Source organism: Tenrec ecaudatus, chromosome 2, assembly GCF_050624435.1.
Source record: "Tenrec ecaudatus isolate mTenEca1 chromosome 2, mTenEca1.hap1, whole genome shotgun sequence".
NCBI lineage: Eukaryota > Metazoa > Chordata > Mammalia > Afrosoricida > Tenrecidae > Tenrec > Tenrec ecaudatus.
Window position 1 is genome coordinate 62401389 of NC_134531.1, and position 26212 is coordinate 62427600.

The 26212-nt window shown below is 39.9% G+C and overlaps 2 protein-coding genes and 1 non-coding gene across 4 annotated transcripts in view; 2 read left to right on the forward strand and 1 right to left on the reverse strand.

The window, feature by feature from the left end:
- Nucleotides 1–1155, forward strand: part of PPWD1 (peptidylprolyl isomerase domain and WD repeat containing 1) — a 29332-nt gene extending 28177 nt beyond the window's left edge. Inside the window, exon 11 of one of the 2 annotated variants that reach the window (XM_075541088.1) lies at nucleotides 854–1154. In XM_075541088.1, coding sequence (XP_075397203.1) covers nucleotides 854–997 — 144 coding nt within the window. In that variant the 3' untranslated portion in view covers nucleotides 998–1154. Of the gene's footprint in view, nucleotides 1–853 lie in introns of both variants that reach the window. The other variant, XM_075541089.1, reaches the window with a different exon arrangement.
- Nucleotides 1156–4831: 3676 nt separating this feature from the next.
- Nucleotides 4832–4969, forward strand: LOC142441636 (small nucleolar RNA SNORA48). Its single transcript, XR_012782999.1, has one exon. It is a non-coding gene; the product is annotated as a small nucleolar RNA SNORA48 (small nucleolar RNA).
- Nucleotides 4970–5210: 241 nt separating this feature from the next.
- The window catches only part of TRIM23 (tripartite motif containing 23), a 42350-nt gene continuing 21348 nt past the window's right edge, over nucleotides 5211–26212 (reverse strand). The window contains exons 6-11 of the mRNA XM_075541090.1: nucleotides 17827–18042; nucleotides 15696–15830; nucleotides 13330–13459; nucleotides 12728–12838; nucleotides 11407–11531; nucleotides 5211–7024 (exon numbers count right to left, since the gene is read on the reverse strand). Coding sequence (XP_075397205.1) covers nucleotides 6845–7024; nucleotides 11407–11531; nucleotides 12728–12838; nucleotides 13330–13459; nucleotides 15696–15830; nucleotides 17827–18042 — 897 coding nt within the window. The 3' untranslated portion in view covers nucleotides 5211–6844. The remainder of the gene's footprint in view (nucleotides 7025–11406; nucleotides 11532–12727; nucleotides 12839–13329; nucleotides 13460–15695; nucleotides 15831–17826; nucleotides 18043–26212) is intronic.

A 26212-nucleotide genomic window follows, 5' to 3' on the forward strand; every position in this document is an offset into this window, starting at 1 on the left:
TATACAACTGATTTATGTATATGTATGGATTGTGATAAGAGTTCTGTGAGTCCCTAATAAGATGTAAAAAAAGAAAGAAAAAAAATGACGAGGATAACAAATGTATAAGGGTGCTTTGCCCAATTGATGTATGTATGGATTGTGATAAGATTGTATGAGCCCCAATAAAAGTATTTATTAATTAAATAAGAAAAAGAACATAGTGCTCAAGGTCAATCTTTTACTACTTAAGATAAAGGATTGTTTTTCAGATGACTGTGGGATAAGTCCCATCAACTGTGTAAAGTCATCAAGCTCTATTGCTTTGCATTAAAATTACATACTTTATATATATATTTGAAATTATGTCCCAAGAAAAGAGATAAACACGAGATATGTATAACTTATGTAGCTCATACCAGATAGTCTCATTAAATGTCCACAATACATTGATATCACTGTACAGTCTTCAATGATGGGACAGGAGTAATGTGAAAAGGTCAAGTAGAAGAGCCAGGATTTGAACTTCCATCTATCTCATACTAATGCTACTTGGTAACCGATCTATACAATATAATTATTCGGTGGGACGCGTGCAGAGAAGATTTGAAAGCCTGAGCCATAACTCTAAGCCAGCAAAGTAACTTACCTACAGCCAACAGCTGCCAGCCCCTTTCTCTCGCCTGAAGGACACAGTCTCTCTACTAGCACAGTTTTTTATTTAAAACTTGGAAATTCATTTTAAACCTAGTATGTAAAATTATTGTACTTCTCTTTAACTGTGTTCTAAAATGAAGCATAAATTTAAACCCAGCCAGTGTGATTGAGCAACTAGGAGCTTTACCGAGGTGTTTCCCTTTGTCTTCCGACACAGCCCTGGCTTGATAATAAGCACACAGTGTTTGGACGCGTTACTAAAGGAATGGAAGTTGTGCAGAGGATCTCCAACGTCAAAGTCAATCCCAAAACCGATAAGCCCTATGAAGATGTCAGCATCATCAATATCACCGTCAAATAAAATAAAAGAGGTTTCATTGTTTTGCAAGTAAAAAATAAACATCTATTAGCCTGAATTATTTTACTTTAAGAAGCTTTGACTTACTAAAGATCCAAATCATGTTTCAAGGATGCAATATTATATTTTTCTACTTTTCATTAAAGGTCAGTTTTTTAAAACTGTCTGTTTTTTTTATAATAGTTCTCATATATGAAGTGATTCATTAAAATGGACTAAATGTGGGCAAAATATACTCCCCAATTTTAGAGACTGAAAACTCTATTAGATAATCATAGGAGTATGTATTTGTTTCCTTAACTTTTGAAAAATAACCTGCTAGATACTCTTTCAGATCTGCTTGCTTAGATCATGAAGGTCCTATGATGATATCATCTGATGTCATGCTTTAACCAGGTTTGCATTCTGTACAGATTAGTTTTGTCTTTTCATGACAGGACGTAGAAGGCTTCAGTAATTAGGAAGCCCCCTTTGGTCAAAATTATTAAATTCTTCAATAATTATAAAACATTCTCTCAATATGAGACTCAGAATAAATGAATACCTGAGTTGCTGGTTTTGTATGCAAGTTCATTTACTATGTCCACATTCCTTATCTATTACAGCTAACCAGTTTGGGGGGTATGTTTTTCTGTTCTCCAAACATGTGACCTAAGTAAATATCCCACTCTGTAATGCATCTTCAGAGAGTGCACCTTTACAAATTACAGCACCTGTCTAGTGACCTAGTGCTGCTGCAACACAAGTGGGTGGCTCTGACACCCAGAGAGGACGTTCTCACAGGTTAGAAGGCTGGAAGCCCTACTTCAGGGGGTTGACTCTAAGGGAAAGTTTTCTCCATCCACTCTGGAGGAAGAGCCTGCCTCCTTCTGCACCTCTGCTCTTGGGCCATCTTGACATGTCTGTTGCCCCGTTGCTGCTGCTTACATTGTTTAATCTCTATCACAGGAGTCTGATTTAAGATAACACCCTGCATTAATCCTATCTCAATATAACAAAGATAACCTATTCCCAAATAGGACTGTAACCATAGGCATAGGGTTTTGGATTTACCACACATTTTTTGAGGACACAATTCAATCTGTAACACACACTCATTGCCATCAAATCAATGCTGACTCATATAACAGCATTGAGTATGAGTCAGTCAACAATGCTGTCTATACAATAGGCTAGAAAACTCTATAGAGGTAGGAAGCCCCATCTCTGTCCCAAGGAGCACCTGGAAGTGTCAAGCCACTTACCTTGCTGATTACAGCCGAACCTGTAACCACTATGCCACCAGAGATTCTCAGTCTATAACCACTTGTAGTAATGGAGAGACTTAATAGAAACAAACTATAAAACTATGAATTCTAAGGCTTTTTATTTTATTCATATATTCTTAACTATATAACGATTGAGTTTTCCAGACAGTATTTGAAGAAACTTACAGGTAAACATGTTTAGCAGACCTAGTTAGAGAATTCACATTCTTATGCTTTAAATCTGGTTTATTAATCTGTACAGGATCATTTTTTAAAAATAATAAATACTTATATTTTTCTTGACACATTTTATGGCTGGCCCAGCGATTCATTATTTTTTTTTTTACATTTTATTAGGGGCTCTTATATGGATCATTTCTTTTTACTTACTTCATACCACAAATTTGTGAGAGAAAAAAGGCCAATCTGTGCTGTTTTAAATTAATCATATTCTCCACTTAAAAATAGAACAAGGTTAGACAAAATGACTTCACTATGACATTCAAAATTTTCCTACTTTTAAATAAAGAACTAGGAGGCAAAGGACATTTATGAAGGTATAAATACAGGCACATACATATGTAAATATATATAACAATAGGGACATAGATCTATATATGTGAATTATTAAGGTAGTAGATGGACATCAGGCCTCTATTCAAATCCTCTCAACACAAGAATACTTTGTTCTAATAACCTGGCATTCTGTGATGCTAACCCTCCTGAATCACTGAAGACAAATAGGTGCATAAACAAATGTGAAGAAAGCTGATGGTGCCCGGCTATCAAAAGATATAGCCTCTGGGGTCTTAAAGACTTGAAGATAAACAAGTGGCCATCTACCTAGGAAGCAGCACATCAAACTAAAGACAGATAAACCCCTCAGGAACAGTAATGGGAGTAGCGATATGGGACAACATGGAGGGAGAATGGAACTGCTCTCAATGATTGACATGTAACCCCACCTACCCAGGATGATGAACAACAGAAACATGGGTGGAGGGAGACGGGATGGTGTAAGATATGAAAATAATTTATTATGTATCAAGGGTTCATGAGGGTGGAAGGGAGGGGTGGGGAATGACATGATACCAAGGCTCAAGTAGAAAATGTTAAGCCCCCCAATAAAATGATTTAAAAATAATGTTTTGAAAAGGATGATGGCAACATGTACAAATGTGCTTGACAATGCATGTATGGACTGTAAGAGATTTAAGGGCCCCAAATTTTTTTTAACTTTTTTCCTACTTTTAAATTTAGATCTACTTACCTAGCAACTTCATTCCTAAAAATTAAACTGTAAATTTTAAAAATCATTTTATTGGGGGCTCATACAACTCTTATCACAATCCATACATACATCAATTGTATAAAGCACATCTGTACATTTGTTGCCCTCATCATTCTCGAAACATTTATCTCCACATAAGCCCCTGGTATCTGCTCATTTTTTCCTCCTACTTCCCCCGCTCCCTACTCCCGAACTGTAAATTCTTATCGATGCTGTTTATCAGGTGGTGATAAGACCTTATTCCCCAAATAATAGATCTTTACTTTGAGTAAACATACTTCATTCATGAACTTGTCCACTGCATGTCAAAAATTTCAGAATTAGAGCTAAAATTGCTTGATCTTTTTTTAAAAGCATATTTAAAATTATTAGAAACATACAACTAATACTTATTCATTAATCCTTTTCATTATTCATCTAGCAAAGTATAACTGTTGCCACTCTGCAAATTGAGACTAGCCCAACGTTTCTTAAGACACCTTTCTCTTCGCCATCTCAAATCAGAAGCTACAAGGATGTTTTCAAAGTTGTTTTCAAAAACAGTCTCTTCAGATGCTATGTTCTCATGAAATAAAGTTAAATAAAACAGTTTACAGAAATAGCTTTAGTTTCTATAATGGGAAACATGTAAGTTCCCAAAATACTACCGTGGTACACGTTTAAATGATCTAAATTACAAAATATAGGTTGTTTCCCTAATCTTTTATTAAACAAATTACATTTTAAATTTCATATGAAAGTCAAATCCCTTTTTAAAATTTTGTTTTCTTAACCATAATCCATGATTTTAAATTGGTTACTAGCAATAATACTGGATATCAGGTTCAAGAAACAATTCTTCACAATAATGATAGGGCTTCCTCCTTTAAGATATTAGTATCTCACTGCTATTTACTGATCAGATATGTATTTATTGCAAATAATATTGCTGACTATAAAGTATTCATAAACTTGTCCAAGGCTATACAATTGACAAGCCTGGTATACATAAAACATATAATTATGTTTAACACAAATTCAGAGCTAGGGGGCAAATTCTATCTATTTTAAAACGTCTCAATTCTTAAATTTGGTATTTTCCAGAAAAACAAGCACATACTAAACTAGCAATCAGTGAAAGAATACAACCACAAACAGGAAGGGGAATGAGGGTACTTAAAAAATAACACAAAATGTTATTATATACTGTATACTCAGGCTTAAGTGTAGGTTTAAGCATATTACTTAAGTTCCATTTGGCAGTGTGCTAAAAATGTGAATTACAAAGCAAAATTGTCTAAAATAATAATTTCAAGAAAACCCCCCTGGCTATGGGCAAAGAGACACCTGATTGGTGGTGGTGCTCTTATATCAGCCAGGGACAGAGCCAACTTGTTTGTTCATCCTAGCTTGAGGCCTGCATTGTGGCTAGAGCTGTTTCATGCCTAGGGCACATTTTAAAAAATTGTCATATACATGTTGCCAATTTAAGTGTCCTCATGTTTTTGGAGGAATTTATATTCATCTCGTGAAGGGCAGTCTCAAATCTGTCTATACTCACAAGGAGAAGAAAGGACCTCAGTTGGGCCTTTGTTTTTTAATCCATTTTTGATCTGGTGAGTTGGATACTTAACACAATAAAATTTAAATTTCCTCCAAAAAAATAATAATTTCAAGAAAACCAAGTTTGTGTTAGTATTACACTTTTATTTTTTAATTATCTAGCTGGGAAAACAGTCCAAAGGTTCACAGGCAAATGCAACTTTATTTTTCACAGTTACTGAAGTCACTCAAATATTAAATAATTTAATTCAGAATTATTACTTATGCACACAAATGACATTTGTAACAGCATGACCTTATACTTGAAAAATAATGGATGAAATATTCTATGTACATATTTACACATTGCCCATAACACTGATGGGCTTTTTTAATGCTTTGTTTTCTAAAAGTTGCTTTGTTTTGTTTTTTTAAACAAAAATACTTTTGAAAAGACTGAACCGAAACAGTGCCACCTAATGGCCATATTCTTTCATCAGCTATCTATGTTCTTAAGACAATACAACTAGTCAGATTTAGGATTCAGCTTCATCCTAAAGTATGAAGAGGTTAAAAAAATGCAGATCACAATCTACCTATTTTTAAGTATAATAAACATGCTTCCATAGTAAAAGAGAAACCTTAAAAATTGAAAAACAGTAAAGAGCACAAAATTTCAAAACTTATACTCTGAATACTGCATAACAAATGTGATGTAAACTTTTTGAACATTTCTTCCTTTCCTTACACAATGTATGCCTCTTAAACAATGTCATTGCCAAGAAAAACACTTATTTTAGGGAATATGTTAAAGCGATTCTCACTGTTGAAACAATCTGCCATAAGGTAACATAGTTTTCTATTTAGGTACACCATCTTTATGTAAAACTGATCCTGGTTCACAGGTAATGAACTATTTGTTACCTACAGTTCCATTAAGGATGCAACAGTTTTCAAAGAAACACTACTAAGTACTTCAAATATATGACAAGTGGAAGGACCAATTTAGAGTTCTGACCTTGGTTCAGCCCTGGAAATGGGTCTTTCACAAGTGAAAATGAACCAGAAAATAAATGACTCACACTCTGTATTATTAATTGTTCCTCAATGTAGTGCTAATCTGACAAGTATAATCAATCAGGCTAAATAGCATTTCACTCTGTCATACTGTGTTTAATATAAAATGCTTTAGGAGAATGTTTTCATAAAACACTCTGTATCAAACATTAATTTTCTAAGTATATAGCTTATAGTTCTTAGCATTAAAGGTGTTCTTTTATCCTGAACATCAAAGTGAAGGAATTCTATTACTCAAAGACGCAGTTTGGATTCGGCTTCCTGAAACCACTGCCATTTCTGCTGCCACCGCTGGCAAGAGTCTGGGAGAGGGCAAAGGGAACCGCAGCAATGGCTCCCTTGCCTCCTTCCTCCACGAGCCTCCAGGGGGTATACGGCGGCTAGTCTTTCTTCACTGACAGAATACACCTCTGCATAACCTTTCTCTAAGACTACTATTGTCTCAATATTTTAAATTAAAATTTATTTTTAAAGGCAAATTCAAGAAATCCCTTATTTAATCCAATCTAATCTGCTTAGATGATTGAAATTTCTCAGCAGACTAATTTTTAAAATCACTTTATAAAGCAATCTTGTACTGAATTCTCAGGTCAAGATACTATTTATATAAATATCCTAAATCAACTACCATCTTTGAGATGTAGAATTTCTTACTGCATATGTGCAAAATAATTGTTAGCCACAAAACTTTATGAACAGCTTCTGCATGTGAATTCAAGCAACATCCAGCACCCCAGCAGCCACAAGTTGCCGGGAGAGCCAGTGCAAACCTTCGTGCAGCCCCACACCACTGCGAGCGTCACAGCCCTGGATGTGCCAGCTGCGGCCACAGCACAGTTTATGGAGACTGAGAAGTTCAGTGATTTCTTCTGCTGAGAGTGCTCCGGCAACATCCTGAAAGATACACACATTATAAATTTGTATGTCGCCAACCAAATTATTCTAATATTTACTATTTCCATAGAAATCAGTTAACACTCTTCTAATAAATGCTTATACCGAAGGAAAACGTAAGTTCACCTTCCAACATATATGCTGTGAATACGAGAAAAATTAAGCTTTGCTTAAAATTATTTTACATGTATGTTGACAGTGATGGTTCAGGGGCAGAACTCCATGCAGGACACCAGGTTTGCCTCCTGGGCAGAGCACCTCACACACAGTGTAAGGGTGCGGGAAGCAGGAGCGGTGAGAACAAAGCACAGGGAGGGAAGCAGGATGAGTGGTGATGGTGCAATGAGGGGACCAAGCTGAATGAGTTGAAACAAACTGTCTTGAATTACTGAACGTAAAACTGATCATCTGCTCTGTAAACCATCTAATTCACAAAAAGTTAAAAAAATTTTAAAAGCCAACTATATAATGATGAATTCATTTCCCTCTCACCCAAATACGCCTTCTTCCCAGAAGCAACTGCAAGTAGCAATTTCTTACCAATTTTTCCACATATTTGGATGCACATTTGTGTAAGTTAATAAGGGTTTGGGGGGATGGAATCATTTTTTTATTACAGAATTTTGGCGAAGGGTATGTGTGTGTTTTTAATACATTTTGAAAACTGAGATTTTTCCAACATCAACATAAGGAAAATTTTCACACTTTTAACGTAGGGATTGCATTCTGCTGTGTGTATACACCAGAGGAGGCTTGGCATCGCAGTGGTTACATTGTCCTGCTAGCTGACAGGTCAGCTGTTTGCCATCACCACATGCTCCCGGGGAGAAAGACCGGACCCGCTACTCTTGTAAAGAGTTAGAATCTCAAACTCACAGCGTCAGTTCTACTTACTCTGTCCTGTAGGGTCGCTGAGGCAGAATCCACTAGATGGCAATCAGTTTGGGTTGTATGTACCAACTTGACCAATGCAGGTAAAAGTTGTATGGTTACATTATTTTATCTCGCTGCCTATTTTATCTGGCTATCTCTCGAGAAATATATTTCAGATATATATCCTAAAACCTTATCCTGCCGATCACTTTACAAATATATGCCCAGCTGCTATCTTAATGCTTAACATATATGTACATTGGTCTTTATCCCTTTCATTATAAATTAGTATGTTTACATAAATATATCACTTCTAGATCTACTCTGTTTAGTCAGAAACTTAATTTTCCCACAGAGGTAATTTTTTTTGTTTTTTAAATCATTTTATTGGGCAGCTCTTATAACATTCCATACATCAACTATATCAAGCATATTTGTACATCTGTTGCCATCAACATTTCCAAATCATTTTCTACTTGAGCCCTTGGTATAAGCTCTCTTTTCCCCTCCCTCCCCCAATCTCCCACCACGTGAGTCCTTGATCAAGTTTATGTTGTTATTATGAGTTCATATCTTGCATGGTCAGCTGTCTCCCTTCACCCACATTTCTGTTATTCATCCCCTGGGTGGGAGGGGGTTTTATATCCAATAAAACCAATAGATAGTTCCAGATCTGACTGCTGACCCTTACCTATGTTTTCCAATCAAGTCTCATGTGGTGCCACGCAGAGTAAATTTTAAAGCAGTGTTAACTGAATTTCCAAACCAAGATTCCTTTTATCTAGTTGTCCTAAATTAGTTACTAACTTTTGAGATGTATATGTTTGAACAACAAGGGCAAACCACAAAACTTTAAACAACTTCCTTAAAACTCAGGAAACAGCCAAGAATGCAGCAGCCACACGTTAGTGAGCCAGTCAAACCCTTTACGCATCGTGGTGAAACTGTGTTTGTGGCCACATTAGGAGACCTGTCTGCAATGTGTATTACCACAGGCAGACTTGCAAGGCATGTACATGTCTTTTGACAGGTACATCTAAAATTTTGGTAAAAATTGGCCTCTAAGATAATGCCTGTTTAATAATCACAACAACCACAGTTGATGCCTCGGACGATGATCCAACATTTTCATTTTTAATAAACTGGTAGGTCAAAAATACTTTCTTTTTCCTATTTTCATTTCTTTAACCAGAAGTATGGTTGACTGTATCGGGCCTTGTTTTTTAAGAGGGAAAACTCTTTATTCTCCGTCCTCTTATTCTCTTCCTATGGTAACTAAGCTCCTCCAGGTAACTCAAAGGCATCCTCATCCTCCTAAAAGTTTAGGCTCAAGATCAAGGGGTCTTTAGCCATCCCTTACAATCAGTCACCAAATTCTAACAATCACACCCCTACCCATGCCTTCAACATGCTTCCATCTGCATACCATCACATCGCTCCCTTGGATTGCTGCAGCAGCTTATGCCACCACCTGGTCTTGGGCCCCCTGCCTAATTCGTGGTTTGTAGATCCCATTGTTTGTTCATAAGATTAACCTACATTTCTCAAGCCTTCATAATTTGGCCTCATCTACTGTTATAGGTTTTCTTCTTGGTGCGGTAGGCTAAGCAGTTGGGTTGTGTGGCAGTTTACATGATTTCATGTCAACTTGAAGACAGATAAAACTGTATGGGTGGTATTCAACCTGTCACTCAGGTCACAGCCTGCTGGTGCCTCCTGGTGAGCATAGTATTTCCATGAGGAGGACCTGGGGAAGCTCCATCACCCCCACGCCCACCCAACTCTCTGCCTGCACCTTCCTGCTGCTTTGAACCACAGGACCTGCCAGAGCCCTGGAGATGCAGCCACTGCCATTGTATCTATTGGACTTTTCACCCCCTGGCCTGTGAGCTTATCAGTCTTACGGATTTGAGTTGGGCTGGGCTGGGATATTTTACTGATGTATAATTACTTCTTGATATAAAGCTCTTTCTTACACGTACATGAGTTATGACTAAATTTGTTTCTCTAGTCAACTCGGCCTAACACAGGTTGTGAACTGACGGTCAGTAAGATGACACTGTTTCTGTGAAGATTTACAGCATCAGGAACCCTGTGAAGCAGTTGGACTCTATCCTACAGGGTCGCTATAAGTTAGCATCAACGAAGCGCAACATGTACCTTATACGGCAGAGACGCCTGGGTGCCAGTTTGCAAATGACTGCCTACCTTAAAGTTGGCAACTCAAACCCACCCAGCAGCTCCACCAAAGGAAGATCCAGTGAAATGGTTCCATAAGGAGTACAATCATGAAAACCCTATGAAGCTGTTCTCCTACGACACACATAGGGTTGCCATGAGTCAAAACTGGCTCAGTGACTGTGTTAGTCTGGGTAGACTAGAGAAACAAATTAAAAAAGAAAGAGTCTTATATACAAGAGGAATTGAACATTGAAAAAGCATCCCAACCCAGTACAGTTAAGTCCGATACTAGCCCATATGTCTGTTATCAATCAATAAAGTTCTCTTCTGACTCACAAAACACATGCAATGATGCCCAATGCAGGATGATCACAGGTCAATGGGTAGAAAATCTTTGGATCCAGTGGCGTTGTAAGCCACTCAGTGTTGGCAGGGGTCTCTACATGGCTTCTCCGGCTTCAGAGGTGTGGTTGTGTCAGGGTAGGTCCATTTTCTCCAACTTAAGGCACTAGTGTAGTTCCATGTGTCTTGTCAGCTGCAATGCCTCCCAGGGAGTGAACAGAGAGAAGAGTCTCCTGCCTCCAAGGAGGAAGTACCAATTTCCCAAAATTCTGAGGAGAAGGCCATGCCCACACAGAGGCCTCATTGGCTATGATCTGATTGACAAGCTACACTCCACCCCTATACTCTTAATCCTCAAATTGACAAATGAGTCTGTATCTACGACAGTGACCATGGCTTTTACCTGCCCCTCCCACAGAGCTCTCCCTGGCACTCTCTACAAACACTTATGCAACTCATCTCACAGTCTTTGAATCTGAATGCAATTCTTAACTATGAAATGTCCTTTTCTTCGTGTACTGACTTTAGTCTTCACAATTCAATATTCAACTTACATCCTACTCTCGATAAATTTTACAAGATGCCACCTTTAGAACTATGGTCTCTCCTAATCTCCCAAAACACTTTGTTAATACACCTGAAGTAACTTGCCAGTCTTCTTTGTATTGCAATCTAATATACAAAAGTGCTTTTAAAAATGTACATTATCAAAAAAAATGCACTTTATCTTTTAATTCCATTCTCCCTTAATTTTTTTTGAAACCCCTGTATATTCACATATACATAAGCGCTCTGGGTAAGCATGAATTATCTTCTTTTTGTGTACCCAGCACAGCATTTTACATATTGAAAGAACTCCGAAAACACAACAGAAACTTCAAAATATCTATTGGATTTATTCTTTTTTTGAAGTCTTTCTAGCTATCATGTGACATAAAGTACACAAAATTACTAAAATAAGTATTCTGAGATATAAAAATATTTACCTGTTTATTAGCAAAAATCAGGAGCAAAGCATCTCGAAGTTCTTTTTCCGTTAACAACTTGGCAAGTTCACTGTGCGCCTCACTGACTCTGTCTCTGTGACTGCTGTCAACGACAAACACAACAGCTACAAAAAAGGGGGGAAATCCAATTAGTAACTCAAAGTTCAGTAAATGGACCGAACAGTTTAATGTTCTCACTGTCGGATAAGTAGAGATTATCGATCACCATTGTGTTTTTGCTCTGAAAGGCGGCCTAGGTTGTAGGCGCATCTAGCAATGATTTGTGGTATGCTCGTGAGTTAAGTTCATAATGAACTCTTCACCGTTAGCTTCCCTCTCTGCCTAGAACAGGGTTTATTAGCACCTACTTTACCAAACTCAAGTTGCTATGCAATAACTATCTTCTCCTAGGGAATGAAAGCATGCTTCTGTGTTCTACCTGCTGATGCTACATGTTCTTTGAATACTACTTCCTTTACCAACTCATCGCGACCCAGCAGGACAGGGTAGAATTGCCCCAGTGAGTTTCCAAGACTGTAACTGTGAAAGTCCATCTTTCTCCAGAAGACTGGCTAGTGGCTTCGGACTACTGACCTTGCAAATTGCAGCCTGATGCTTAACTACTACATCCTCAGGGATCCAATGAGTCAGCATCAACTTAATGGCAGTGAGTTTGGTTCTGAGTTTTCTTTACAAAAGACAGTCTTTCCAAAAAACAAACACCATCTTTAAATGAAAAGTTCCTAGCTCTTTCAAACATTCCTCATGTTCAAGATTCTATTTTTTCCCATTAATCACTGGCTCATTCTGACTTAATATCAAAAATCTCAGAGCACAAATACTAATCTAGTCTGCCATTTAGGTGAGATATGGGATGTTCAGTGGAATCAGTGTCATGAACCTAAGCTTCACACTGAGTACATGCAGTAGGCAAAAGCATGGAATGGGGCCCAAATGTGAATCAATCCAAACTTAGGCAAAGTTTATATGACATAAAGCAGTTATGTTTTATCATGAAGCTAAAAATATATCTTCCAGCCTTTCCACTGTCATTTAAAGAAAAATATGGGTTTGCCCAGATAGTTAAATTTATAATCAAGTTGTCTAATCAGTGTTCCAGAATCAGCTTGCTAGTTAATTTTTGTATATGTACTGCCGAAGCAAACACAGATACTTAAATCACTAGACTGAAAACTGGACAAAAAATACCATCTATACTCATGTATAAGCTGAGTTTTTCAGCACATTTTCATGCAGTTTTTGGCTGATATTCAGGTCGGCTTATACTCGAGTATGTACGTATATGATTTTTCACTCTTACCTTGAGTATTGAGGTAATAATGTTTCCACAATGGTCTTAATTTGTGTTTTCCACCTACATCCCAAATGGTGAATTTTAGATTTTTATATTCTACAGTTTCCACATTAAAACCTGTGTACATAGAAAAAAGAGTTATTCTAGTTTGCTTTCATATTTAGAATGAGTGACACATCAAATTCAGGCAACCCTTTACAAACTTAAAAACTATCTGCACATAGGAACAGCTAATGCTACCCAACCAAGTCCACTCTTAATAAATATAAAGAAGAATCTACGCCTTCACCAGGGCTCTCAGGGCCTTAAAAGCTAACTTTATCTGCCTATTCTGTACCAATCCAGCCCCTGAACCCCCATCCTCATCGAGGGTCATTGATCCTCTATTCCTTCTACTGCTCCACCAACACTAGGTTCCTTCTTACTGTCCTACTATCAGCCATGGCTCCCTCAGAGTCAGTAAGTCTTGTTTTCTCTCTCATAAATGCTGATGTCTTAGAGCCCACCCTCACGCCACATCTGTAACAAAGAACACCCTGAGGACTCATCTGTGAACTGATCTATGTCTATGAAAGTCCATTATACTAAAAAGAAACATTTATACGTACCAATCGTTGGGATGGGCTGCATAAACTCATCCTGCTTTAACTTAAACAAAATAGTAGTTTTGCCAGCACCATCTAATCCTAATGTAACAACTCGAATTTCCATTTTGGGTCCAATGTGAACTCTATTGTCCTACAATTTAATAAAATGGTATCATTTTGGGATACTCTTTACACATATTAGCTTTTATACCTTTCTCTTTCTTGATAAAATAGCTTCCTTCATTATTCCTCACATTCAACTCACTCCTCAACCCCCTGCCACATGAACTGTATTCCTCCAAATCTCTAAAATCTTATTTTCTCATAGGCGCATCTCTCCATTGCAAATCTCTTCTTAGTACAACTTACCACTTTCGGTTTACAGATTAATGTTCGTATGTTTTCAAGCTCAACTAAGCCTTCTCATCAGTAGCCTTTATAATGTACTCATTTTTTAAAATCTCAAGTGAAACCCTTATACCTGAGGGATGGTGAGGTGAGCAGAGGAGATGATTGATTATATATATTCCCACCAAATATTGATGGATCTTTGAGAGCTGCACACAGATGTGCATGCGGATGGCTACGGCGTTGCTCTCAGAATTCACTGGTAAAGTCTGACGTTAGCCAAAAAACCCTGAAGCTCTATGGACACCTTGAACAAGAATTAAACTTTCATGACAAAATAGAAGACCGCAGGCAAAGAAAAATACATTTTAATTGTGCTTCATAAGAACCTCAAACTGACTAAAAAAATTTCTACTGATGCCCAACTCCAGGACCTTTTTACCCTCATAGGGTAGCTGAAAATCCAGAGCATACACTCCATTAAGACTATCCCACAAAACTGATAGGATTTCATAACCTACTTGGACAAGGTACTCTGCTAGGTGGGCTGTGGAGAAGCGTAAACCTTTATACATTGCTAGTGAAAATAAAAAGAGTGTAAACCCATCATAGGGAACCAGCAATATCTGGCAAGACTGCAAACCTATTGATTCTTTATCTCCTCTGTACAATGTGTGTCTCACAAAGGTTGAAAAGACTTATTATGTACAAGGCGACCACAGCACTACTTCTAATTCGGAAAGCCTTCAGTAAGTGTTCCCCAGTACCGGATGGATGAATAAATACGGTGCATCCTCAGAGAAGAGTACCAGGAAGCTGGAGAAAGGAAACAATCCCGCCACCCAGCTCTAGCATGAGCTCTAAAAGGTGACGTTAGAAAATGAGCAAGGCGGAGAAAGCGATGCCAGGCATGCGAGCCTGACGTGTGGGAAATGTGGACACAAACACACAGATATATGTACATTTTTATAATACAAGAATAAACTAATAAAAAGTTTTGCATGTGCTTCTAGGAGGCAGGGAGGAAAGAGGGCAGACAGGCAGGAACAGGAGGAGGCAGGCTTCTCTGAGTGTATTGTGCTTTGTAGATGTGACTGAATAACGTCAGTGTTCCTCCTAATTTTAAAACAAACAAGCAAAAACCAACCAGTCTTTGAAAATAAAAGCAAGATTTGACCAGATGCTGTGGATGGATCTTTAGACAGACTTAAAAAAAAATTAACCAAAATACTATCATCACACCTAAAACTTTTAACAATAACTCATCAATATCAACCATTATCCAGATATATTATTAAATACTTATGTATGAGAACACAATTTTGGTTAATTTTTTAAAAGCATTTTCTTTGGTGATACACATTATTAACATACCGTATATACTCGTGTAATAAGCAGAGTTTTTCAGCACAAAAAAAAATGTGAAAACCTGGGGTTCAGCTTATACATGGGTCAGTGGTACCCCAGCGAGGTGTGACATCTCACTGGTGATTGCCCTTCCTCCACTGTTCATTCAAAGCCCCGCTGACACTGCAGGGCTTTGAATGTTTGTTTACTCACATCTAACCAATCAGAGCCGTCCTATGACGTGGACGGCTCCAATTCGCAGAAGCACCCGTAGTGATTCACTTATGCCGGCAGCTGAACTGCTAAGGATGTGTCTGTGGCTGCGCTCCGTCTCTCCCCTCTGGTCTCTGTGTTAATTCACATCCTCCATTTCCCACCCTAAGCTTTTACTTGGGTCGGCTTATTTTCGAGTATATACGGTAATTTACTGAGGAAATGACAGCTAGCTGAGATTTACTTCAAAATACCCAGGGTAAGGCGGGAAAGAGAAGGTAAAGAGAGTAACATGGTGAAGGGGGTCTTTAAAACAAGAGGTTTTAAAAGTTCAAATATATCATTCTATTTTTTCAGCAAAAACACATTTTTTAAAAGCCTAGTAATTCATGAGTTACCCTGGTTGCCTCTTTAAGGAAACTGGAATGTGTATCAGTCATGATCTGTCAGGAAGCTCAAAGTGAAGGACAGGGCATTACCTTTGTGAAAGTGACTGGGATGCTGGCATCCCACTGAATGTGATCTGCAACCTCCGTAAACTGCTGCTGCTGCTTCTGCAACGTTTCCAGTAACCGTGTAATTTCTTGTTTAGCCAAAACAACTCTACAGTCATCCTAGAGAAGACAGTATCTCTCATAAGCTTTTTTGTTAAATAAATAAGGAAAAGGTCCAATGAATATTATAACACTCAAAATTAAGTTACAAATAAAAAAAAATCAAGTGACAAGTAAACTTCAATAGGACGGTAACTGGGCATTAACAAATAATATAAGAGCCCGTCAGCAGAAGAGGATAACAAACTGTGGTGTATTTGCACAATCGAAAGCTAACCCACAGTGAGACTGAACCACAACTACATTTGAAAAGATGAATCTCAAAAATATAATGGAGGGTGAAAGAAGTCATATATAAAGAGTTTGTTACATTCCATTTATAGTCACAACCAAAGCTGGCAAAGATAGATACGCACGTGGGAAGGAGCACTGCTTGTGTTGGGTCACTGCTGAACAGTTGTGTTAGTTGGTAACAATTCCATTTTTCCACCTGCCCAGGACCAAAGTCTTGAAGTCATTCTTGCCTCCTCTCTCCCCTGTCTATCTCACGACAACGGTCAGCAAATCCTAATGGCTACACAGACTCTGGCCATGTCAGAGCCACTATCACTCACTCCTTCCTTCCACCTTTGCCACCCTTTAGTCCTACGGTTCACATCGTGATTCTTTTAGCGAGTCGGATCAAGTCCTAAAGTGGGCGTCTGTATCAACCAGTAAAAGTCGAAATCCTTGTAACAACCCACTGGGCCTTAACATAGTGAAGGTTCTCGTTACGTTTGTCTGTCTCGCCTACTCCACTTCAGCTTCTTTGGCTAATAATCCTCAAGCACATTAGGCAGCAGCTCTAAGAATTCTGCACTGACAATCTCCTCAGCTGGAATATTCTTCCTCCACATTGGAGCTTGCACTAGCTCCTTCATTTTCTTCAACTTTTCACTCAAGTCTCACTTACTATCAACATAGGCCTGTGGCTATGATCTCTGTGGCAGGACTTCCCTGTTACAGGACGAAGATCGAGCTGGCCTAAGTAGAGAGCACGAACCAAGCAAACCCTATCTTCTTGAAGGCATCTTTAAACTCTACTAGAGTGGGCGAGCCCTGGGGGTGCAGTGGTTACCTGTTGGGTTGCTAAGTGAGAAAGACTGGGCTTTCTACTCCCCTACTGAGTCACCGTCTCAGAAACTCACAGGGGCAGTTCTACTCTGTCCTACAGGGACACACTGAGTTGACATCAAAGCAACAACAGTGAGTTTGGTTTTGGTTTTACTAGAATGTGTGACCTAAGCTCTACTTACTAGAGGGTGTGACTTAAGGCCCCATCTTTCCTGGGAGTTAAAGGAAGAGACCACCCACCACCATTAAAGCCATTCCTCAGTGTATGAGTCATCTGGGACACAGAGAACTCACAGGATCTTTTGAAAGAGCAGGTCAAGGTCTCTTTCTGCGGAGTTCAGAGACTACTGAGATCAGATGCACCAGAGATGTGGAACTATGGGACAGACTGACAGGCAGATTGTCTTCCTGATTTATGACGGCAAAGGCAAGGGGCTTACCAAAAGCAAAGGAAGATTGAGGACCAGAGAAAGTTGACTGCTGGCTGAGGAGCAATGTAGCTATGAACTCGACCCTTACTCTATGCTGATCCTGACTGGGCAACCTTCACTAATAACCCCCCTAAATTATGAGTATTGTCTGAGTTCTGTGCAGCCCTTTCAATGAATTGTAGAACCCAGCATAGAACCGGAGTGCCGTGGGAGGAACAGTTGGTGTCAGAATAGGGAAAGCAGGGTGGAGTGTGGAGGCATGTCTGGGAAGGCACAGGAAACCAGACATATTCACCTCCACTACAATTATACCGCAGGGAGGACATGAAGGAGAGGACACTAATACAGTCAGACGGTGACGCAGTTTAAGATGAGAAAGTAAGCCCTAATCACAAAGCAAATGCACACAGCAGACACCACTTATCAAAATAATAAGATAAACTAGTATGTACCCCTTTCCTCATTAAATAACCCTAAAATCCACTTTCCTAAACCAGGTCTAATTCAGCTACCTGTTGCAAAGTCTTTTCACAATGGAGACAAGCTGTTGAAACCTGGGACAACAAAATAGTCATATCTTCTTGCTGCTGCCTGAGCCAGATAAGTTTCTCTCGAACATGGGCATCAACCACACTCAGAGCCATCTCTTCTTGACGACACAGAGTTTCATGCAGATCAGAAAAATAAGCTCGGATACATGACCGCGCATTCTCTGCTGTACCTGGTACCTAAAGAAAAAAAAATTTAAATAAGCATAACCTTAATATTTTACATGTGAAATACTGAATATTTAAATATCATCTAATCCTTATCAATTTAAAAATTTACATAGCCACACCAGACCTCTCTTAAAAATGCCGTATTTATCCAACTACTTAACTGACTTCTCAGGTCAGGCAAAACCGAACACTTACTCTCTAGTCTTCCCAAACACCAAACACAGTTTCCTTCACTCACCTCAATACTCAAACAGCAACCCAATCCTCCTGGTAGAGTTCAAGCCAAACATGTTTGTTATCAGTAACACCTCTTTTTCATATCCCATGTCTAGTCCCTCACCCAAATCTGTAGACTTCATAGTAGGAGGGGGTACCCTCCCCCCCAAAAAAATAAAATGGAAAATAGCTCCACCCGGCAGAGCTTTGGTAGTACTCATTTCCCCCCTTGGCAAGCATCGAGAAACTCACTCTGATACAGTGTACCCAGTAGCGTCACCTAGGAGGGTTCTCTCTGGTCACCAGTGAATTCTTTCTTAAAAATGGTATCGCTTGAACCTCGCTTTTTGTGATGGCCGATATACGAAAACACTGTGCAGCTGTGAAATTTTGTTTCCTGCTCAGGAAAAACGCCGCTGCAACTGTTGTGATGTTAAAGCTTACAAGGACAGCATTATGGAAAAACCTCACATGTATGAGTGGTTTTCTTGTTTCAAAAACGGTGAAATGCCGATTGATGACAAATCCCATTCTGGATGTCCATCAACTTCCAGAACAGATGAAAATGTCAGACAAAATTGTGCATTTGTGCTGGAAGACCAAAGATGGACCACTGAAGAGATGGGGAAGTTATCTGGACTGTCTTGGAGCTCGATTCAGCGAATTTAACAGAAGATTTGGGAATGAGAAGGGTCGCTGTGAAATTTGTGCCTCGGGTTCTGACTGACCAGGAAAAAAGTGTCAAGTGGAAACATGGCATGCTTTGAAAGAACATCACCCAACTGACCCAGACTTTTTCCCCAAGGTCATTACTGATGACAAGACATGGTGCTATTCTTACAACCCTGAAAGCAAACATCAATCAAGCCTGTGGAAGACTCCATCATCACCCCGTCCCCCATAAAGCTTGTCAAGTGAAATTAAAGATCAAGACAATGCTCATTTGTTTTTTTGATATGAGGGGGATAGTGCATACGGAGTTCATTCGACCAGGTGAGACTGTTAATCAAGCTTTCTATTTAGAGCTTCTGAAAGGATTACATTAAAGTATGCAACCAAAAAGGCCTGATTTGTGGCAGATGGGGTGGGGGTGGGGGGCTGGCTTTGCCACCACACTGCACCTGCTCACCCCGTCATCTATCTCGGTGCAACAGTTTTTGGCAAAAATCACCATGCCTCTCTTGCCCCATGCACCTTACTCACCTGACCCCGCTCCAAGTGATGACTTCATTTTGTTTCCACAAATGATGAGGGACATGAAAGGCCAGTGATTTGATAATGTAGAAGTGGGACGGAAAAAAAAAAAAGAGGGAGGTGCTGTCAGCCATCCAAACAGATGAGTTTGAAGTGTTTCCAAAATGGAATCACAGATTTGACAAATGTATTAGATGTTAATGGAGAGTACTTTGAATGTGATAAGGTTGTTTGGTTAAAAAAAAAATTAGACTTAAATACATAGCTTTAGGAAAAATAATCCCGTTTTTTATTTGGCAGGGGGGGCCTCATAGATCAAGAATTATGCATCAATAAAACATCCCAACCCAGTCCAGCTCAAGTCCATCGGTCCGATACTAGCCCATAAGCTCCTCTTCAGACTCACGAAGCCACCTGCAATGATGCAGATGCAGGAACATCACTGACTGGTGTGTGCAGTCTTGTGAATGCAAAGGTGGTGGACGCATATACAGGGCTCACGCAGGTCTCCATGTAGCATCATCGGAAAGTGAAGGCAGAGAGAAAGTATCTTGCTTCCCACAAGTCATTTATCTCAGTGGCACCTCCAGATGGGGGTCATCAAGCTATGACCTGATTGACAGCCTAGACTCCACCCCTACACTTCAAGTTGACATGAACTTATGTTAACTACCAAAGTATAACCTTCAGGTGCCCTGGTGGTACATGTTGAACTGCTAACCTCAAAGTCAGCAGTTCCAACCCAACAGCTTCTCCATGGGAGTTGGATGAGGCCATCTGCTCCTGTGAAGACTTACAGCCTTGAAAGTCCTAGACAGCATCGTCATGAATCAGAACTGACTGGATACTAGCAGGTTAGGAAAAATAATAAAATGAACTGAATAATAATAAAGTGAATTGAAAAATAGGATTTGGGAAGTGAATATATATATAACTTTCAAGGAACTTGGCTTTAAAAGGAAGGAACTATGGTGGTACTGATAGTTCTTTAAAAATTAAATTGTAGAGAAGAATTCACTTCAGAGGAGAATATAAAAATGGGAGAGCAAAAAATGTGATTTCTCTAGCAATGAACACCATTTAAAACTAAGTAATCAAAGAGGGCAACGAATGTACAAATGTGCTTTACACAACTGGTGTATGTATGGATTGTGATAAGAGTTGTATGAGCCCCTAATAAAATGATAGAATAATACTAAAATGTCTCTAATATTTTAGTTTAAAATAAAATTTCTTTATGTAGCATTCAGCATCACTGTTCATGCTTTAAGCGCTCAGTGGGCTTACAGTCAGTAGAGAAACAGAGCATGTTCATCCTCACGGGAAATTCTCTTAGGCACTGTTGTGCTAGAATGCAAATAAGAGATACGCGCTCCCTCAGTGTTTATGATACATCCACCAGGTTACAGGCCTCCAGGGGTGGAGAGTCACCACTGTACAAGCTAGAGAGTTGACATTCAAATGTGGCCGAGAGTAAAACAAATGAACAAAACAAAAACCCACCATAACAGGGCTTTACATGCGTTAGAGAAAAATACACAAGGAACAGGAGTGCTTCTCCTAGGTGAGAACGAGTAACCGCGAAGGCTCTGAAGCCGGAGTGTGCTCTGCATGTTCAAGCAGCTGCGGGAGGCCAAGTGAAGCTAGGGCAGAGCGCAGGGAGGGCAGCGTCGCAGGCGTGGCCGTCAGAAAGGGCCTCGTTCCCTTACGCGCTGCCCTCTGCCTGGAGTGCGCCTCCTCTCTGTGTTGGCGGGCTTTGCAGAGGAAGTTTCTTTCTCAGGCCCTTGACATTTACTTCCAACAGAATGGAAAGTCAGTGGAGACTTTGAAGCAAAAGAATAACATTATCTTTCTGACTAAAATTTGAAAAGGGCCTTTTATGGGTCAATTTGGAGAATAAACTGTACGGGGAAGGAATAGAGAGAGCAAGTCGAGCGAGGAGGCGACTATCGTCGTCAAGTGGCAGACGGTGCAATCTTTATAAGGCTCGATGAAGTGGAGGTAGTACAGCATGATCTGATTCTGAATATACGAGGGGTACCGCCCCAAAAACGGAATCCCCCAAGAAAAACTGTGTCTTTAATTTTTTTTACAAAACAACTTTATCACCTTCAACGTACTCTCCATCACGTTTAATACATTTGGCATATCTGCTATTCCATTCTTGGAAACATTTTTCAAACTCATCTTTCTGGATGGCTGACAGCACCTCCCTCATTTGATTCCTTACCTCTTCGATGTCCTCAAATCACTGTCTTCTCATGTCCCTCTTCACTCGTGGAAACCAAAAGAAATCACATGGAGTGAGGTCAGGTAAGTAAGGTGCGTGGTGCAAGAGAGGCATGCTGTTCTTTGCCAAAAAGTGGCATACTGAGATGGCTGTGTGAACAGGTGCATTGTCGTGGTGGCAAAACCAGTTCCGTGTGCCACAAATCAGGCCTTTGTTGTTGCACACTATTACAAAATATTTTAAGAACCTCTAAAAGAAGCTTGATTAACAGTCTGACCTAGTGGAATAAACTGCAAATCCACTATGAGTGGGCATTTTTGTCCATTCGGGAAGTTGACTGACATTCTGAACGGGGTTTGTTATCAATCGACATTTCACTTTTATGGAAAACAGAAAGCACTTATCCCCTGAGTTTTCCCGTTTCGCTGTCCTGGTAAGCTGTGTTCACCATCACAGCAGTTTCTGCAGCATTTTTCCCAAGCAGGAAACACAATCTCACAAGCACACACTTTTTTCTCGAATCAGCCATCACAAAAAATGAGGTTTGAGCTAAACAGCACTTACGAAAAAATTCACTGAGACAGGAGAGAACCTTCCCAAACGATACCACTGGATCCACTAACTCAGAGCCATTGGCTTAATGCTCACCTCACAGGAAAAATGATTTCTTGAGTGCTGCCTCGTAAAGCACTCTCTTACACGTCTGGTTGTCTCTGGTTGTTTCTCTAGTCAACCAGGCCTCACACAGCAATAATAAACTTAATTTCTAAATTAAATGTATTATCTTATTTCTATATCTCCTCCCCACAATGCCACCCCTCCATCAATGCATGATACCATCATCTGTCCAGCTGAGCCGGGCATCACGCTTCACTCTCCAGTCATCTTACCAATTAACACTTTAAACTAAGCCCCAACATATCTGCTTTTTAAAAAAAGCTCATTTTATAGGGGGCTCTGACAGCTCTTATCACAACCCATACATACCTCATGTCCAGCACATTTGTACCTATGTTGCTATCACCATTTTCAAAACATTTTCTTTCTACTTGAGTCCTTGGTATCAGCTCATTTTACCCCTCACCCACCCTTCCTTCCTCATGAACCCTTGATAATTTTTTTTTCAAGTCTTACACCAACTGCTGTCTCCCTTCACCCCCTTTGTCTGTCCCATTGGGAGGGGATCATATGTTAGATCATTGTGATCAGTTCCCCTTTATCCCCCACCTTCCCCTTTCCCTCTTGGTATCACTACTCTTATTAGTGGTCCTGAGGAGTTTATCTGTCCTGAATTCCCTGTTTCCAGCTCTTACTGTACCAGTGTACATGCTCTGGTCTAGCCGGATTTGTAAAATAGAATTGGGATCATGATAGTGGTGGGAGGAAGCATTAAAGAATTAGAGGAAAGTTGCAAGTTTCATCGATGCTATACTGTACCGACTGGCTCGTCAATTCCTTCTGACCCTTCTGTAAGGGAATGTCCAATTGTCTACAGATGAGCTTTGGGTCTCCACTCCACCCTCCCCCTCATTCACATTGATATTATTTTTTTGTTCTGGGTTTTTGATGCCTAATACCTGTTCCCATCGACACCTCATGATCATACAGGCTGATGTGCTTCTTCCATGTGGGCTTTGTTGTTTCCCAGCTTGTTTATCTGCAAGCCTTTAGGACCCCAGATGCTGTATCTCTTGATAGCCCAGCACCATCAGCTTGTGCACCCATTTTGTCTTCAACAATTGTGTTGGGAAGGTGAGCATCACAGAATGCTGGGCTATTAGAACAAAGTGTTCTTGCTTTGAAGGAATCCTTGAGTAGAGGCCCAATATCTGCCTGCTACCTTAAAACTCAATATATAAATATATGTGCATAGATGTATTTCCCTATCGTTATATATTAAATATATTTACATATGCACATGCCTACTTTAGACCTCTATAAAGATCCCTTGCCTCTTAGTTCTTTCCTCTATTTCCTTTGACTTTTCTCTTGTCCCACTAACATGTTCAGCCTTCAACTGGTTCCCAGTAATTCCTCTCAGCTACGTTGCACTTGATCAACCCCTACCAGGCATCCTACATCCTCCTCACCATCGATTTTAGATCACTGGTCCCTTGTCCCAGGGCTTGTTGGCACCCCCCTCCTCACTTCCTTTCCCCTGCCTCCCCCTCTCCTGTGTCTCCCGGAACCATCGGTCCTGTTGTTGTCTCCTCCGGATTGTTTATCCCACCTATCTTATCTAGATAGAGATGTAGAGATAATAATAAGCACTAAAATAAGAAAAAGCAAAATAAAACTTATTATATTTCTTTCAAATCTGAAAGCCATCTATTCTCTCCATTCTCACTCCCCTAGTATTTAAAGTCCATCAACACCTTTCAACAGAAAACTCCTGTATCCTTCTAACAGGTCTCCCAGGTTCCAACCTTTTCATTTTCTCCAATTCATTTTCTATCTTAAAGACAAATCCGATTGTTTTTCCTATGCCAATTCCTCACTGCCCCTAAGTTTAAGTGTCAACATCTTTATCATAAAGAAAATCCTGCCTTCAGTGGCTTTAAGTCTCCAACCTCTTTTCTTGCAGGCCCACTCAATAGTCAAAGTCCTAACTATAGATGATGTATTTTAAGCTATTTTAATAGAGCCAATTTCTACTTCTATACACCTCAACATAAGCTTCCTTTTTGGGTTAACCTAATTCCTACCTCATCCTTCTCCCTGGCCGAATTCCTTCAAATTGCAGTTTATGGCCAATAGCAAACGAAAAATACTTAGCATCATCAATCAACCAATTGTTACAGAGTTGATTCCAACTCATGGCAATTCCACATATGTCAAAGCAGAACTCTACTCCATACAGTTTTGAATAGTTCAATTTTTCAGAAGTCGATACCCAGACTTTTCTTCAAAGATACTCCTTAGTTGTCTCCAACTTCCACCCTTTGATTCGCAGCAGAGCATGTTAACCATTTGTACCACCTCAAGGACTCATATTAGTCATTGAAGAATGGGTTTCTGTCATCAACTCCAATGCAACAGAGTAGAATTATCCCCAAAGTGTCCACGTTGTTAACTTTATGGATGCATACTACCCCATCTTTTCTCATGGAGAGCAAAATACATTCCCACTGCTAGACTTTAGGTTAACAGCCAAGCACCTCAGCACCGGATGTGCTCCTCACTCTCAATAGCCATTTAAGAAAAGATTAAAAGAACTCATTGCCATCAAGTCAGCTGATACTCGGTGACCCTCCAGAGAAGGGTAGAAAGGCCCTCTGGGTTTCTGAGAATCATTCTTTATGGCAGTAGAAAGCCTCATCTTTCCTCCTCGGAGTGGCTGGTGGTTTTGAACTGCTGACCTTATCGTTAGAAGCTAAATGCGTAACCACTATACGACGAGGGCATCTTATCATTAATCATTAGGGAACACAAATCAAAACCACAATGAGATAGCACTTCATACGTACTAAGAAGGTCACGATTAAGCAATTAGAGGGCAATGTGTTTTGCTGAAAATGTAAGAAAAGAGGAACCATTATCCACAGCTAGTGGGACTGTAAAACAAAATTGCTGCTGTGGGAAATACCAGTGGAGTTTAATGACACCACCAGAATTACCAAAGGCCCCATGGGGGGCGCTACTTACATTAGCTCTCAATAAGCTAGCAATGCTGCCCTCGTGGTGCGGTGGTTATGCGGTGGCCTGCAATCTGCATGATGGGCAGTTCGAAACCACCAGCAGCTCCTTGGGTGTAAACAGTCTCAACTCCTGTAAACAGTCATAAACTAGGAAACCCATAAGGGTTGCTAATGAGTCAGTACTGACTCCATGGTAATGAGTATTACAGGATTACATATAAACCTGAGTATCAGTTCTTATGATGTGTCCCTGCTGGATATTCACCCTCATAAAGGGATTACTGAAGATATGGGTACTACAGTAAAGTGTGGTAAAGAAAGGGGATAGTGGATGAACTATCTGGAGGAAAAACAATGGGACCGACAGTTCCGGGGGCACTTGGGGTGGGAGGGTAGGGGGGGTAAGGAAGTGGTGTTAACAAACACAGGGACAAGGGAAAAACATGGGACCCCAAATGGTAGAGAAGGGGGAATGGCAGGCCTGGTGGGAAATGATCAAGGGTAAGGTTGCTTAGAGAAGAGGTATACTCTAGCCCAGGTGGCAACGAAGCATGGTAGTAGGGCAGGAGGAAAGTCAAGGGAGATGGAGGAAAGAGCTAGGAGTCAAAGGGCATTTATGGAGGTCTAGACAAAGACATGTACATGCAAATATATATAGGAGGATGGGGAAATAGATCTATGTGTCTATATTTATAGGTCAAGTATTAAGGTGGCGGAAGGACCTTGGGCCTCTACTCAAACACTCCCTCAATGCATGAATACCTTCTTTTATTAAATTGGAACTCTATGATGCTCACTCTCCCGACACAACGGCTGGAGCCAAAGTGGGTGAACAAGTAAATGTGCTGAAGAAAGCGGATGGTGCCCGGCTATCAAAAGAGATAGTGACTGGGGTCTTAAA